General features: G+C 27.6%; 2 protein-coding genes across 5 annotated transcripts in view; one reads left to right on the forward strand and one right to left on the reverse strand.

Moving 5' to 3' along the window:
• Window positions 1-18,664, reverse strand: part of LOC142322053 (uncharacterized) — an 850,063-nt gene that overhangs the window by 88,634 nt on the left and 742,765 nt on the right. For 3 of the 4 annotated variants that reach the window (XM_075360675.1, XM_075360676.1, XM_075360678.1), the window contains one exon: window positions 14,048-14,167. The exons of the other annotated variant lie outside the window; for it this stretch is intronic. In XM_075360675.1, the coding sequence (XP_075216790.1) occupies window positions 14,048-14,167 (120 nt within the window). The remainder of the gene's footprint in view (window positions 1-14,047; window positions 14,168-18,664) is intronic. 4 annotated transcript variants of the gene reach the window in all.
• The window catches only part of LOC142322054 (uncharacterized), a 38,217-nt gene continuing 28,932 nt past the window's right edge, over window positions 9,380-18,664 (forward strand). Inside the window, exon 1 of the mRNA XM_075360680.1 lies at window positions 9,380-9,493. Within this exon, the coding sequence (XP_075216795.1) occupies window positions 9,443-9,493 (51 nt within the window). The 5' untranslated portion in view covers window positions 9,380-9,442. The remainder of the gene's footprint in view (window positions 9,494-18,664) is intronic.

Consider the following 18,664-nt stretch of genomic DNA (forward strand, 5'->3'; position numbering starts at 1 on the left):
TAGAAAAAACCCAACCTTGGATCGAGATTATTATCGGATAGCTGGGCTTTATGTATCTTAATACAAATATACATAAAGCTTACCTTTATACAGAGCTTAACGATTTATCGTATAAAGCCTGTAAGAAATGCTTTACTTATCGATCTGCCCTGTGCTACTTGACGGATCATTATCTTAATGTTCTTCTATTCTACAGATTTAAATGCGCATTATATTTTTATGTTGTAAACTAAGCCTGTCTTATGATCAGACGATAGATTAGAGCTTAGTAATTGTACAGTGTTTATCGTGATACTTAAAAATATTGTAATTTTTTTGTTGTTATGGGTGTAAGACCAGTATATCCATTATTTATGTACTGTCTTAATAAACTAAATTACTAAATTACTAAATGAATATATATATATATATAGAATTCTTTTATATCGAAGTTACTGCTATTCATATTCATTTCTATACAATCAGTTTTTCTTTAAAAAATCATTTACTAAATTTTTGTTTACTTCTTTCTATTTAGTTTCTATTTAAAAAAGAAAAAAATAGGTAATTAGTGAAACAAAGAAGAAGCAAAACACGATGAGTTAATTTAAATTTTTTTTATTCTAATGGGTTTTCCATCCATTAAGTTCTAACAGTTCGTTTCTAAGTAATATGACACGAGGCATAAAACTACTGATTCATTACCAGTTCGTTTTACAATAAAGTACATTATAGTTATATTTCTTTTTTGTCTCGTAAATTCCTTTAATAAACCTAATGAGTGATACAAAGGTATGAAGAATATTCTTTGCAAGAATAAGAAGTGCGCAAGTATAAATCTAAGTTTCAAAGAAAATAAAAATGATATAAAATTTTTTATAAATGCAAAGCATGATTAAGCAGATCAGTTCAATTTTCATCCGAAACAGATTTGTATGTAATGTGTATATATATATATATATATAAATTGCAAATTTAAATAATGTATAAATATAGTTAAAAAAAGAATTATTACATAAGAAAGTTAGTAGTGATTACATTAGAACTGATAACGTTAAGAAAAGTAAAGACTTTAGATATTAAAACAAACAGTAGTAAATCAAGTAGCACGCACAAATCACGCTATTTATTAAAGGCAAATAATGTAACACAAAGGTAAATCCGACATAGTATTCCTACATAAGCAGTCTATAGTGAAAATTTAATGTATATTTTCACAATTACAAATATTATTTTTTTAAATTAAAAAAAAATTCAGAAATTAGTTAATGTAAAACTTGCAGAATCGCGACTCTTATATTAAAAAATGGAGAAAAAAAATAAAGAATTATTTTTAAAAAATAGTCGATAATTCTTGAAAATATTTAAAATAAATAGAATACCTAAAAATAATATTTGAATTAATTTAAAATAGAAAATATCTTTGCGTATATTGCCTAGGTAATTACACACGGTGAGGTTATTCGAAGTTGCCTAAAGCTTAGTTATCGTAATTTTATTAATATGAAAATTATTAAGTTACGAGCAAAAAAAACTTGTTTCAATTTGCGCAGTTCAATTTTTATTTATAGGAGTTTAATTGCTCTCAATTATTTTACTCATTATTTCTTTGTTAAATTAAAGCTTAATACAGAAAGAAATTTTAAAAAATATATAAATTATTCCAAACATTTAAGAACATTTACACCATCTTAAATAATTGACATTACTGGACTAAAATTATAGTAATATCATATAATATTTCTTGAATGCAATGAGAAATATCATAAATATTTCAATAGAGCAAAAAATCTTAATTGGAATGTATGTTCTTATATATTAGAAGGACTTAACGAGAACCGACTTTCTGATAACTATGCAGGTCGGTTATTTATTGCCTGCGGACGATAGGTCTATAGACAGAGCCCCTACGTTAAACCGCAAAAATACCCACCAAGTTCGCAGTAACTCAACAAGTAGGCGTCTAGCCTGAATCCACAGAACACAGAGGGATAGAACGGTTAATTTTTTTCGACTGAAAAGATTAGGAAAAAACATAAATATCAACAAAGTTGTTTTAGGATCAGACGTTTTCTTGATCTGTAAGCCCTGTGTAGATGATCCATATTTTTAACGTTTTATACAACATAAACATCAGCGATATTTTGAACTATAAATAAATGTATTTCTGATTTTAACATTATTTTATCTGTTGTATCCATTGAAAGAGGATTGAAGGACGGTCGGGGTCAAATACTAAAAGTAAAATACGGTTGAGAATTATTGGTAAACTGTGAGGGGACAAGATAGGAAATTCATTTGGCTTTTCGTTTAGTTGAGCAGTACCTACATGAGATAATATTTCCGTGAATAAGGCTCACCTGCTCTTGTGTTATTATTATTATTTTATTTTTATCGTATTATTAAAGAAGACTCTGTAAAATTATTAGGAAGAACCAGTATTATTTCCAATTATTTCATCGAAGACTTTTCCAATATCCTCTTTGTTTTTCTCTGAAGAAAAAGTAAGAAACTATGTTTCAGCCAACAGTTAAAATTTATTTAAATTACTTCACATGTAATAATAATATAAAATTTCATAATAATAAAATAACACTTAAAAAATAATGTTAACATTTTTTTTGCGTGCCTTTTACGTAGACTATACTCTCTATGGAGATCTGGTTAAACGATTTGCATAGTTTGATCGATGCTTTCACACAATACACACTTCGGAGGATGAGTTCTTAAGAAAGCCTGAACACTTCCTCAAGTAATTTTTTAGTATTTTCGGGAAAGCAATTCATTGCAGCATGTGTTAATAACCTGATCTACACAAAATCGTTGGTCATTTTAATGATCAAAATGTTTTGCTCCCATTCTCATTGTAGATAAAAATATCCCAATCTCCGGAGTAATTTGAGGTGGGATGTAATGAGTTTGGAAACAGATCCTGAGGCACTTATTCGGGAGATTATTTTCCTGATCTCAAAGACTTTCTCTAAACGGATCATTCCTTTATCACCATTTATTTTTTTCCCTTCTTTTTATTCGCGTCCACTTCGGTGAATTTTCATGGGTATTTGTCAGACACCTATTGGATCTGTGTTCAGGGTGTAGATAGGGTGTATATATGTCTTACTGGTACTTCAGCGTAAATAAAAGTACAATAGCAGTTATAGGAATATTCATAAATATTATTAACTTTAATAGGAATCATTCGTTAGGTTACAAATTAAAACAGTCAAAGCTGGATTTAAACCAGAAACCCTCAGACTGGAAAATTTAATTGACAAATTAAGAAGAGATTATGATTTACTTAAAAAACAACAAAATGCAATCAAGTTTCAGCAGTCTTTTGTAGCGTTTGAAAATATTAATAGATAAAAGATAGTTCCTGTTAAATTGAATTCAGATGATAAATTATTAAATGTACAGAAGACATATATGTAACAGATTTACATAATTACTATTGTTATTAATTTTTTTATAAGGTTGATTTTTTAATATCGTGGAATACTAAATGAATCTATTTATATTTCGTAAAATATAGTGGTATTTGTTATTAATTGTACCTGAAGTTTTGTATTACCTGTCAAGTAAAAATATGTCAAGAGAATAACATGATTAATAACAAAAGCATTTGGAAAACAATTCATTTTATTTGCAATAGGCTTTAAAATTATAATAACCTAGGTTCGCAGTTAATTTACTTTGAACAATAATTTAAATGCAAGTGAATAAAAAAGTTCTACAGGCCTATGAATAATAACAATAAATTTATTATTACTATTATTATTATTAGTTGCGCACGTTTTCGTACATACTTACCAGAAATAAGCGTAGAACAATGTAAGTTGTAACAAAAAAGGAAATAATCTATTTAAATTATGAAATCACAGTTCATAATCCTAAAATAATGAATAGTGTGCATATATAGTACAGTACTGAATATTGTTCACGCATTCTTTCAGATCAGGGGAAATCCATGAAACAAAGCTTTTGGTAAAGAATTTATCGTAAAAGAGAATAATCAAAAAGATAATAAATTTGTACCGCTTATCAATTTAAAATATCTCTATAACTATTATAAAACAAATCATAAGTATTAGAAAAAAAATTCAAATCAAATGAAAATCTAACTTACCATTTTAAAGTTCAGTTTATCATACATTCTATTCTAACAGTCGTTAGAATTTCAATATTCTGTATGATGAAAGTATTTATAGAGAGTTTTGGGCCAATTAACATAAACGGCAAACTTACCTGAATGATAAAATTTTGTGTTAGGATGTGGGACTTTTAAAGAGCGATCAATTAACAAGGTTATTATGATTAATAAATGAAATTAATAATTAACAAAAGAAGTTAGTGCACTAAAAAAGAAGAAGAAATGAGTGGTGTAGAAAGACATTACTTGGATGTCTTGCTGCAATACTTTCGGTATAATATTTTCTTGTTTCGCGATCCCTTTGTGGAAAAATCGTCCCCTTTCTTACTATTTACTCGTTTGGCCTATACTTATTATATTTCTTCACGTTTATGTTGTATGGGTTTTCGCTAAACGTTCATCGAATCCATGTTAAGGACGTGAGAACCTTCTGAAGCACTACAACCTTGGTATTTGTGTGATCCAGTGGATAACAGCTCTGACCTAGAAAAGGGTTTTGTTTTGTGTATCCGTTATATATATATATATATATGTATATAAATAAAGTTAATTTAATTTTTTTCAATCAGATTAATGTTTTATTATATGATTTTTATTATGATGAACATGTAGAAAATATATTAAATATTTGGTAATACATAATATATTTGAAATAGAAAAACCTAATTGTTAAACACAACCTATCCCAAAAATTTGAGAGATATAAAATTGTGTAAATTACATACAGTATAGTAGATCACTAATAAATAGTAAAAACCACATTATTTACTTATACTGTAATTAAGGGGAAATACCAATTATTAAAATAGGTTTTAAGAAGGAAAAGATAACATAAAAAGGAAAAAAAAGGAAAAAAGATTTGAAAGAACAATTAATTAAAAACCTTTTTTAGTAATATTTTGTTTCATTATTCTATTATTTAAAATCGGTTTAAAATATGTGCTTGTACTATTTAATTTAGAAAATTCTAGTCGGGAAGGAATTAAAGAATATTCAATAAATTATAATTATTCCTATAATTATTATTGACACACACAGTCATAAACAAAAATGTACCAATAGTAAATAAGACAGCTGTAGATAAGTTAAAGTAGTTACGTTTTTTTGTTTTATGTTGTTTGTATTTTTTAATTTAAGTTATTAATTGTAGTTAAAATAATCACAGGCTGGGGAACAATCTATCGATGACGTAATCCGAATAAAAAATTGTATTTAAAGGTACTTGGATTACGAAGGAGTTACTTTAAGAGAAAAAAAAATACAGCATTTTCTTATTTAGTTTATAATCGTCAGAGAAACTTTTAATTTAATTCTGTTTTGTCCATATAAAGAAAAAAGTATTAAAATTAGGAAAAGTTTAATTTCATTAATTTTATGAGAAATGATTTTTAAATTTTTTTAAAATTTCGATCAATCCTTTTACAACATTAGTTTAATGAGGTAAATAAAGTAAACTGTGAAAAACAAGAAAAATGAGTTACACTCAAGTCTGAGTGTTACACTCAAGTTACACACACACACTAAAGTTACACTCAACAAATCTGAGTTACACTAAAAGTAATGTAGTTCAAAATTTATAAAATATTTTGCGAGATAAAAACGGTTTAAAAGTAAGAGATTATGAATAATTGTTTTCTGGAATATATGTCGGTAAGATTTATCTACTTCTTAATAATATGTAACTTCTTTTATAAAATAGAGCATCGGGTATGAATCGTGAGTAGTGTGTCAATAAAAAGCGTCATCTTAAACGCATTCCTTTTGTTATTCCAACCCTCCAAAGTTAAAACAAGGGGAGATGATTCACAAGCGGGAACGGTTGAGAAATAAAGTTAGCATAAGTTATACGTACACAAGCAGGTGTGTATCATAAGAGAGGCGGGTAAGTTTAACGGGCCAAATCGGAATCTGTCTAGCCTATATAAACTGATTTTGCCCTACTTTCATCTGTAATTTCATACAATTATCAATCGGAAATAAGTTGGCTTAAAGCCAAATTTTTGTGTAGGCCAAGCGGATACTCCTGTTTCACGTAATACTTGCACTTAGTTACGCCTAGGAGTTTTCACGATATAAACATTCTCAACCTACTACGTAAATATTTTTAATATACATATGTAAATATCACTCAAAATTATACCGATGTGTATTCGTATTCTTTATTTTAGATAACAATATAATGGGAAACGAGATACTTCATCGATCATATTTATTATAATAGAAGTAGTTATTCTTATGGGAACTAGCCACCTGTCTTGGTACGCCTCAGCAGTGTAGCCTACGTTTTATATAATATCATATGATGAGGATGAAATGAACTTTCAAATTGATGATTCTTACTTGGTTAAGAGCCTAATAAGCTAGCAATCATCACGCTAGCTAATAAATATAATGCAAAATACGAATCTGACCGGGAAATTAGTGCTAATTATATTACTATTTACTGATCGCTTTTGAATACGATACAACTCTAATTCTTCTATGATTAAATACTTATTAAAGTGAGAAGTTCAGATCGGTTGGATGTTTGGGATTAAGTTGTACTACCTCAACATAAAAACAATGTATAACGACCCATATATAACACAGATAATGAATGCAGCGCTTTGCGGGTTCTTTAATAATTTAAAAATTTAAATCATAATATTAAGTAAAATACTATTTTAAAGCAAGCGACTGCAAGGATGTACCAACATATTACTAATAATATTCAAGTAGAGTACGGATAATAAAGGACAAACTCTTATACAAAACTACTAGCACAGTTTCTTTTCATGACTAATAAATTACATAGGATTTTTTACATTTTGCAAAGAAACGTACGGTATTACTTTCGGTCGCATGGTGGGAATGGGGGGATGAAAATGAACTTTCTTTACGTTTTGAAGTATAAGGAGTACGAAAATACCATTTCCTTAAAATTGGGTTTTCATATATATATATATATATATACAAAGCACATAGGATTATGTATAAAATGTTGTGGCTCCAAAATCTCCAAAACTACCAAATCAATTTCACTGAAATTTAGGTATGCTGTAGCAGTGTATCTGAAGTTATATATGTAAAACTTTGATGAAAATTGGTTGATTTTTCTCAAGTTACGCTCAATTTAATGTTGAAAAAATTTGATGTTATATTGACTATGTAGTAGTGATTTTTCATACGCGCTTATGCAGTGAGTCAAACTGGTGAGCAAGTTGAAACTTGTTTTTTTTTTTTTAATGTACTGTTTTTTGTAATTACTCGTATTTTTTTATGGATCATAGGTTTTTTATAAAATTTTAACTGGAATGAGTTGATACTTTTTAAAAAGGAAACAAAATAAAACAATAATGGAAAGTCGGTAATTCAAAAATTTTTTATGATTTAAATAAAATCACTTGTATTTGGTTTGCACCTGATATTAACTGTATTACAGATACTATGATTTGATTTCTTTTCTATTTGCGATCGTAAAACTTTATTACTATTGTATTTTGTAAGATACTTTCTATTGTGTACGACGTATACTGTTATTATTATTAATAACATGTAATAATTCACGCAAGCATCATCATCATTATCATCAATTTCATATCTAAATAAAAACAGTAAATCAGTATGACATATAACTGTAATTACACAACAAATAAAAATGTTATTTGTTACAATAATTTTTATGGACTATGTAACGATTACTATATAACGTAATCGTATATAACGTGACGAATAGTGTTTATCAAGATGAAGACGCTGTTGCTCTGTTTACAATATGAGGATATAGTCTTAAACAGAGTTGTACAGTCGTTTTTACTGCAAGTCTAAGATTAGATTATGATTTAATTATTATTAAATACCACAGACTACCAATACACAATAAATAAAATTTTTATTTGCCATATTAAAGTCGTTAGGTATACTATGTTATCTTTAATTAGTGAAAAATGATTAATGAATTGTATCCTTCTGTTATTTTATTACAATAACATTGCAAATTATTTGTAATAGAACGATTTTAAAACAACACAGTAATAAAATGTCAACATTAAAAAAATAATAAATATTATACGATAAACACGTAGTTTCTAAGAATAAATATTGATAATTATTAAATTAACTGAATGTTATCAAAAGAAATCGTAAACAAATACTTTTTTACTGTCTATTTATTACCAGAAAATATTTCCCTAGTGCCGTAAGATTCATTCATGAAGTTAAGTTTATTAAAACTTGTTACTTGCATTTGACAGTAAAATCAACTGTACCACTCTTTATAAGATCATCTACCATCTCTCTCTCTAGTATCATGTAAACTGAACCAGTGATTCTCTTTTGTGTGGATGCACGGTTAACTTTGTTATGAAATATTTAAATTGAGAAGTTACTGTAAATAAATAAATTAAAAATCTATATACCGAGTAGGTACAAAGAAAGTGGCACTAAACTACTTACTACTGGATAACAAAACAATTCTACTCGTAAGAATTTTAAAATAAAGAAATACAACTGAGCAGAGAAAGTGATGGATTATACAAATACAGTACTATTTTAAATTTATTTTCAGATTCATAACAATTACGGGAAGTCTAAAAAACAAAAACAACAACATACGTAGTACTTGTTAATAACAAAATAAGATATTACATGAATGACGAGAGATGAATGAACTTGGTACTGGTGCCGTTGAACTATAATAATTGCCCCTACAGTTAACCCGACGTGATTCTGTTACGGAAGTATAGTATTCATATAGAGTTACATGCTCATGAAATATAAAAAATATATGAGATACCTAAAATATTCGAATATACGTTTAATCCAGAAATAAAAAGAGTAGTATTTAAGTGTGCATTATTTTATTCAATTTCATTATTAATTTTACTATTATCTGGAATAACATTTTATATTTTGAGAATTATACTTATCTAAAATAATAAAATAAAAATATTACTAAAACAGCATATTGTTATTATGAAATAAACATTTATTTAATAATAAAAGTTTAGCATTCTTGGTAAATAATCATCTTGAATGATGGATAGGAAGACGAAATTTAATGACAAATATAGCAAATAAAAAATCTAAATCTGCATAATTAATGTGTCTTCAATTTAAGTGGTCGGCCACATTTTCTTTCCCTACAATTTTCAAATTTTTCGGCTCGGCTAGCGGATTTACCTACTTACAGCAACTCCTAGAATATGCTTACGAACACAATTTTTTTATGAACGAAGGATAAGTACAATGTCGTTTCTGACAGCTGTTATCTTTTTCAGGGATGTGTAACTCACTCGTTTAATAAGATGATTTCCTTTTCATAAAATTAGGACGATGAATAGATACTGTATGGCTCGAAGAAGGACAGCTGGGTCGACTGGGAAGGTAAAACACCGCCTTTTATTAAAACAAAGCACATCTTTGTTAAATCAAAGCACATTTTGAATTTTAGGAGATAAGCGTATTTTTCATGCGTCACATTTTTTTTCAAAGAATCATTATCGGATAAAACAATAACATTTAAATATAATAGCGTAATTACAACTTTTGAATTTTAACAATTTTTTCTGAAGTGCTCGTTTAATTTTTCTAAAGCATGAATTCATTAATAAAAGAACGAATCATTTCAATAAATTATCATTATTTATTAATTTTAATTCTCGTTTCTTTTAAATACTGGAAAAATACAAAAAGAAAATTATTGTTTATTATTTTCATTTTTAAAATTTTAAGATATTTTTTGGTTGTTTGAGTCTTACGTCTGATTATAATCATTTTACAATTATTAAAAGCAGTGCACGTTTAAACTGAACTGTAAAAAATATGTATATTTTATGTACAATAAAGTAAAACGAATTTCACCTCGCAAAAGTAACAGAAGATTGTTAGTTCATGACGTAACTAACTGTTATTTGTTTATATATTGCGGTAGACGGGAAATAACAGATTTTAGACGGGAAATATAGTAAACAGCTATTGTAATTTCCTATCAAATATGTTCTGATTTTCTCATTCTGTCCTAAAGTTTTATTGACCGTTGAACACATTAAAAATTTTATGATACTCTTTAAGATTTATTAGTAATACAAATGCCTACTTTTAAAATAAAAAAAGGTATACAATTTTTTTTATTTCTATAAAATAAAATCATTATTTCATTCCAACAAAATAAAGTTTGAAAGAAAAGGTGTTTATTTTTTAACGATATGTAATTAGTCTAATCAGTCAGTTTTTTCTCGGAAACCGAACCAAATTTTTAATAATTAAAATTGAAAATAGTAAAGCAATGAATAGAGGATTTTTAGATGTAATATTAGTAAAAAAAGAATCAAAATTAATTTGATTGATTGAGTACGAAACGAAGAGGTTGTAATTCGAAATGCAGAATATTTACGTTTGATGTTATTAAAAACCTTGTAAAAAGAGGACAGGAATGATTCTTGAAGAAGGAAGTGTATTAAACAGATATTTTAATTTAGAATGTACAGATAAATCAGGATGTTGGATGGTGAAGTTAAATAACGCGAATGCAAAAGAACGGAGAGCGCACCGGTCTAATGAGAGAGAAAAACATTAAAAAAACCGGAAAATAATTTTTTTATAATCCTTGAAAATTTATAATGTTAAAATTTAAACTGTCAAGCGGTAAAAGTTGAACTTCTTCCTGAATTAAACCAATATGTGATTTTAAACTAATTTATTGGTATACAAACATCACTAAGATCGAATCTTGTTTTCTTTATGATAAGTTCACACAAAACTATTTAAAGCTGCTTTTCCATTCACCTCAGACCCTTATTTGATAAATCCGATATCTACCTTCTACATCCCTTCAATTATTTTAGTTCCTCAGAGCTCATAATTTGTCTTTTCTTTTTCATACACAATACAAATTTTAAGTAGTTCTGAATACTAGCTATTATAATTGTAATCTCTACTGGATCGATGTAGCCATTGGTTTCTTCAATTTAATTATATTTTGGTTCTGTTTTTGTCTTTTGTAACCTGATGAATTGATACATTTTGAGAAACTATACGTTGGTTTTATCTTTTCATAAGAAAAGATTGTGTTCAAAAATTTTTTTTCAGGTGATATATTTTATATGTAACTTACAAATATAATGCCTGGTTGCGCTTCCAATTATTGTACGTTAATTATAAGCGAGCTCCATTGTTTGTTTAGATTCGGAAACACAGATGTTCTTTTAAATTATGCCTGTTAAAATTACGTAGATGTTTGCAACATACTTAAATTTTATGTCTTAGAAATGATTGTTGTTTATAATTTAAACAATTGCTAGAAAAGATGAGCGATTCTTAAAAATTTTTTGTTGGTACTAAGTTTTTTATTATATGGAATTTTAAGTTTTAAAATTTCATAGCACATTTTTTCATTTATTTCTTAAGATTGAAATAAAAATATAAATAATCTTATCGCATCGGAATGACGTGAGAGTAATTTTTTAAAATAAGGTAAGTTAACTTTACTACTTTTTTAACTTATACGGAAGAAACATCCATTATGTAATTCTTGACTTCATAAAAATAAATTTTTGCAAGTCTAACATTTGAACTAACTGGCATAGGTCTTAATTTTTTAATTCACACAATTTTACTTATGAAACTAATTATTATTATTATTTCATTTTTCATTATTATAAGGTAAATATTTAAGCGTTCATTAACAAAGAAACCTTTATATCAATAATATTGTTCTCGTGAGTGTGCTTCATAAAAATAATAGTCACACAAATTTACCGACAATAAACTGATTATAAAATGACATACAGGAATATATAATTTGTTAATTTTTATAAAATATTCGTTTAATAACTATGTAAAAAAGTGTAAAAAAAAAATCATCGAGTAAATTACTTGCAAGGTCTTTTCAAAGCGTTACTACTTAAAAAGAGTTTCTTTCTATACATTAATACTCTACAGTGATGTCTGCTTCTGCCTATTTGTGGTGTACAATGCAACAGGTACAGAAGATATACACCTGGCCACCTACTCCTCCTGACAGACAAAGAAAACCGCTTGCCTGCCAGTTCTACCCTTTAGTTAGCATAACAAGTTCTGACTAAGATGAGAACATTGTCCTTAAGTCCTTGTGTGAGCTAGACTAGCAGCTGAACACTGTTATTATATATTTGGCCTTCACAAGTTTTTCTAAGCCTTCTTTTCTGTTTTATTTATTTTTTATTTCCATTCTTGTTTAGTAAAATGTTATTGATATTTTTTTCAGTTTTATGTATAAAATACTATTTATCTTTAACGAAAAAATTAAAGAACTATTTTTCTAAATAGATTTTCTTTTCACAATTCTAGAACATAAAATTTATTTTTTATTTTAGAACTCATCTTATTGAATCGATTTAAATTTTAAACATCAGTATGAATAAGATCATGTTATATAACCATGCAAATACGAGTGTAATTAAATTCATCCAAACCGGACAAACAAATCACAGTTATCTCCTGAATTTACGCTTACAAATTTGTGTAGGAAATGTAGCTAATCATATTATTCCACAGTTAACACATTAAAGAGGAAATAAGGATTACAAATTTGATGGCAAATTTTATAATAAATGGAACCATTTGATACAGATTGCAGAAAAAGAAGATTGAGATTTCTTGAACATACGATTAGGATGAATGAATCTAAGAGTGAACGTTGATAAAATTTGGAAATATAAAAATCAGCAGGGTTGTATCTAACAAGTGAAAATAGGAATGCAAAAATTCAATCTAACTCAGGAAAATTTTTCAGAGATAAAAATAAAAAATTCTTTACAATCTTAACAACCTCTGAAACAGAAAACGCCCAGTGGCAGGAATTGGACTGAAGAAGAAAAAAGGGTTAAATCAGAACAGATGAAGAAATTCTGGGAAGAAAAAATCAGTCAAAAAAGTGATCATGCGTGATCGTTGGTCGTCTATTCGCGAAAAGAAAATGGAACCAATACAAAAAAAAATTTGTTACCGATGAACTATATTAAAATTTCTTTTATGGAATAAAAAAATTTGTACTAATATAATAGTGCGTTGTATTTATCAAGAAGTTCATTCGAACTTCTCCAGTCAAGTCCGTAGAACTGGACGGCACGGCGAAGTCAACGAACTATGTTTACAGTTCTAAACATGACGTAACCTAAAAGTGAAATGAAAAATTGGGGGGGGGGGGGGAAATAAGCGTGAAAACATGATATTTCAGTTCAATCAGATTTACAATAAATAATACTTTCAAAAAACCTCGGGGAAAAATATTTGTTAGAAAACGTTTTTTTCTTCCGTTTGATAAACCGCGGGTTTCGAATATGTCACTTTTTCCTCAAAAAGTGGATTTACGAATTGCGCCATTACATTCATGTCGATAAACTTTAAAGAAAGTCTTTATGAAAATGAAAAATTGCCATTATTTTCTTGCAGATAAATTAATGTTTACGATTAAAAATATGATTAAATACTTCGCCGCAACTATCAATTACAAAAGCTATGTATGTGACTGTTATAGCAATTATTATTTTTTTCTTATTCAGCTCATTAACACAATCAGAAAAGTATTTTTAATTTTTACTAATTTCTGACACAAATTAATTTATTAGGAAACACGACCGAGGAACTCAATACCGGCTCGTAGCTAAAATTAGTGGGGTTGCTGCTCCAGAAAATTTTTTGTCTTTGTTTTAAAATTGTATAAAAGAAAACAAACATGTATATAAAGAAAATTTATTCAAAAACTTGATAAAATCCTAAAAGTACAAAATCATGGACAGGCCGCGGTTAAAGTTTTCTGTAAAATAAAAGAACCGAAAAAAAAATGAATCAAATAGAATAGCTGGAAGCAGGATAATAATATAATTCTACACTTCATCACATTCAAGAATATGGTACATGGTTTTTAAGCACAACACACGCGAAGTAAAAAAAAACTACCTTCTACCAGCACGCCAGGGTCGGCACTGAAGGAGTGACAGTGCTCTCTCTCCCTCGCAGCCTCGCTTGCAGCTTCCTATTTGCGCATGCACACAACAGCCAATCACCACGCATCTGGAACTGTGAAGCGCACAGTTATACAAAGATTTTTGTATATTTTTCTTAATCTGGGGAATGGCTATTGACATCAAGCTTAAGGATTATATATTGTACAAGTATAAAGAAAAGACTAGTTATATTAAATTTTATCGATAATATCAAGTGGAAATAGGGGGTGCTGCAGTTCCACAGTGCCTATACGCGAGCAGCCATTGGAAGAACTGGTAAACCACAGAATTGACAGCTTTTATAAAAAATGCCACGATACCATATTTGTTTTGAAGAGCGACTCGGATTTAAAATCACAACCTTGATTATGTTATGTAGCGTTGTCGACCGTCACGTTAGTCTAATGACCGTTGTAGAATATAGAAAATTATTATTATTATTAGTCTACCAACAAACAATATTCTGAAATCAGGGGTTTTTATGGGTTCACTTTGTGTATATTAACAGTAGTAACTAATCACTCCGTAATCATTACTAAAAGAAGGAGAGATGTAGCCTATATTAACAATTATTACCAATAATTTTTAAGGGATAGTGTCCTGCTTACTTATCAAACTATAACAGTAAAACAATTCCTTTTCAGACCAACTTCTTTAATATCTTTCATAAATAAGCTGAACTGATAAAATTTCTTCGCTTTGTATTTATAACATAATAATAGTCAAAGAGGCTAGCTTCTACTATACGACTGAGTTTATAAGTTCATTTCCGACAGAGTATTTATTTATTATATCTTTTTTTAACACCTCATTAAAATAGCCAAGAAAACAAAATAAATTTCAATTTTAATCGCTTAGGTTGGTTGCCATTTTGGATTTGAAATTTAGGTTAAATTTTTAATTTATAATTAAATTTTTAAATTTAATTAATTTTAATTAATTTTTAAATTAAATTTTTAATTTTATAAGAATTATATTTTTATCATTTGTAATTTCACATACTTAAAATGTTTATATACTTAAAAACAACCAATTTATATATATTGAATTCACATAAATGTTCTCAGCGGTGTTACAAATCACTAATATAACATATTTAAAACATGAAATTATATTGAATGTTTAAAAATGGCCTCGTGTTAGCACTAAATTATTAGTTCTGTTACATATACTAAGTATTGAATAACTGGAAGATATATCACTATTTTTTTCGATCAAAAGTCTTTTTTCAAAATGCGAATATCATGCGTTTAATAATTTATCATGTTGGTTGCTAATTTTATTTTATTTTTAATTCTATTTTTTTTTTAAGAACTTGGACATGGTTTGTATGTATTTAACGAGGCAAATGAAAGGACAGATGAAAACATGACAGACCCTTGCTGAGAATCGAACCCAAAACCAGCTAATCGAGAAGCCCAACATACTAACCGCTACTCTGGCCGACCATTTAATTTATACTATACTAGGAAAAAAGCGGGCCTAAGGCCGGCCGCGAAAATGTTACATGGTTTACGTTTCATTACACAAGATTTTGTTAAATGTTTTTGCCAACTGTAACTAAATTTAACATGTGTTAAATTTATGTTGAAACTTATGAAATCACGTCCGTGGATTTAGCATACTAACAACAATAAAAACTTTTGCAACGAAAAGGTACAAAATGCTGAACATTTTTATCTGTTTCTTGACTTGTGATTTTTTAACACAGCTCTAACACCGATGTTTTCCTTTTTTTTTATTCCAAAAAAACAAATATAATTTTAGATAAATCGTTCATATCGAGAAGTATAAATCGTTCGATCGAATGAATCGTTGGTGCGCTGCGCGCAGCTGCCCGGCGCACCACCATTGATCGCTCTGCCCAATAGCAACTAAATAAAAACGTGAGCACATACAATAAACAAACAAACTCACGCGCCATCCTTTTTTATGGAGAGTAATTTTATTTATTGCATGTTTATATTTTTCTGAACTTCACACTAATTAAATTATTTTGTAATTTACTTTTATCGTTGCTACATTCTATTTTGTGTCTTAACGAATAGTATTTACCTATTTCTGTTTATGAATATTTGTGATTAGGATAGTTTTATGTGCTGTTTTTTGTTTTCTAGAAAAAAAAATGTAATGTAATTTCCTTCAGACAACATTAGTTAATTTGGCAGAAGCAGTTAGAAAATATGTATTTTGGATTGAAGATCAATTAAAGATACATTTTTGAATACAATTGAATTTGAATTTTTTTAAATATCATTAATTTTAATTTATTTCAAATTGTTATTTTTAATGTAGTATTTATCATATATTTCGCTGTCAAAAATGTAAAACTAATAATTTTGAAGAAACTATGAATGCTCTAACAAAATAAGAACATAACCCGTTTGCAAAAAATGAATATACATTTTTTTCACTTTGAGTTAGTTACTTAAATACAGTTAACTTTCCGTTACTTTCAATTAAAAATAAAGATGAATTTAAGACTGTAAAATAAAGAACATGGTATTTTATGTTTAGTTCTTTCTTTATTAAGAACCTAAATAAATCTATAAAGTCATATTTCTGCTGCTAAATTTAATAAATACGTTATCCGTAACTTTATTATAAAAATGTAGTCATCAATCTAACAGTAAAACATTTTATGTTAAGAGTAGGTATTAAACAGCAAGTGACAGGATAGATTAAAATGTTGTTTGAGTTATTTGGAACGAAATTTCCGGAATATTTATCCCTTCCAATAAAATGTTGTGGAAATTTTTTCACTTCAAATATATGCGTACAGTGTAGTAAATTTATGGTTGTAATTACATTTATTAAAATTAACATAACCTCATCATCACACTGCTATTATTGACTGAGGTGACATAACATATAACGTACATCAGCTATTCTTGTTAAGTAAATGGGTTGAGGACCAGTTTTTCAGAATATTTTTTTTTAAGCCATTAATTAAAATAAAGATTAAATAATCTTACGTCCCGTAATTCTTTTTCTACGTTTTACAACGTGTGAATAATGATACAAAAAAATAAATAATTTGAAAGTCATGTTTAGTATTATGGAATAGCACATACTAGCAAGGTTACATGATATTTCAATTACTTCAACTAATTAAAAAGGATGTTTTTATATGAAAACAGATAAAAAAACTTGTAAATCACGTCAGTATTTTTTAATAATTTATCTTCTATGTTATACAACATATAAGTGACGTTACTTTTCACGTAATTATATTTTTTTTATAAGTATAGTTAAGATAGTAATAAATGAAAATAATAAAAATTTATTTCACCGTATATTCTATCTATTATAAAACGTTCGCTAGGTATTATTTACGTTTTGAAAGGAGGAATTTGGTAAGAATTTTAATAGGTTAACTTTTCATACTGATCGACATCGATGGTAACAGATTGAATTCCCATTCAATCTCAAGAATAAAGATTCTCCCGAATCTTTATCTTTGATACGGCCCGATCTCTATGATATTAAATAATGGAAACACCAAAATACAAAATAAAAATGTAATTAACACTAAAGTCTTTTTAGTTTTAAACCTGAAGTTAGTAGTTTTTGTACAAAAAGAATAAAATAAAATTAGAATAATTCAGGAATTTTTATTGTTATTAAAAGAATAAAAATCTACTCATAGGAATTTTTGAAACACAGAGAAAAAGAAACAGATTCTTGCATTAGTTAGGGAAAAAATAACTTTTATGAAAACAATAATAAAATAAGAGTATGCACAATGGTGAAACAAAGGTTTGACAGAGGAAAATAGCTGGAAGAAAAAGTAGAAGAAAGTAGAAAGAATAGCTGGAAAAAAGAAAAGAATCGAGTCAAATTTTAATTTATAAAATAAGAATTAGAGAATATCTAGAGGCATAGTCACATGAATGAAGAAATGAAGAAACTGAAGGAAAACAAAAGAATGTTGGAGAAGAAGAATCAGTACCGCCAATTCTTGGATTGATGAAGAAAAGATCTTACTTCAAAGAAATAAAAAAATTCATATAAAATTGTTATAACCCAAAATATATAAATAATCAATAAAATGATGTGAACTGTTTATTTTATAAAGATTATTTGTTCCTCTGTCTCACTCTCATTCTCCCTCTCTCTCTCTCTCTCTCTCTCTCTATATATATATATATATATATATATATATAGAGATATAGAGGTATATATAGGTATATATATAGAGATATATATATAGAGGTGTTGATGTATAAATATATATATATATATATATATTTATACATCAACACCTGCCCGCACAAACGCACACACATAACTATTTATATTTATGTGCGTGTGTATATATTACGTCTTTTATCCATAGATCATAGATCATGGTTGACATGAAATTTCAATCATTTCTAAAATGATATAGCCATTCTCAAGAATAACAAGCATTCTGTACCAGTTTTTTTTTAGGATAAAACATATTTCTTCAAGAGAGAAAAATACTGTTGCAAATCCCATTACAAATTCACCGAATTCATACGATATTTATTTCTAAAAATGACAAATTCACACTTTTCACCACAAGGAATGGCTATGTAGATTACAA

Source organism: Lycorma delicatula, chromosome 3 (assembly GCF_047948215.1).
Source record: "Lycorma delicatula isolate Av1 chromosome 3, ASM4794821v1, whole genome shotgun sequence".
NCBI lineage: Eukaryota > Metazoa > Arthropoda > Insecta > Hemiptera > Fulgoridae > Lycorma > Lycorma delicatula.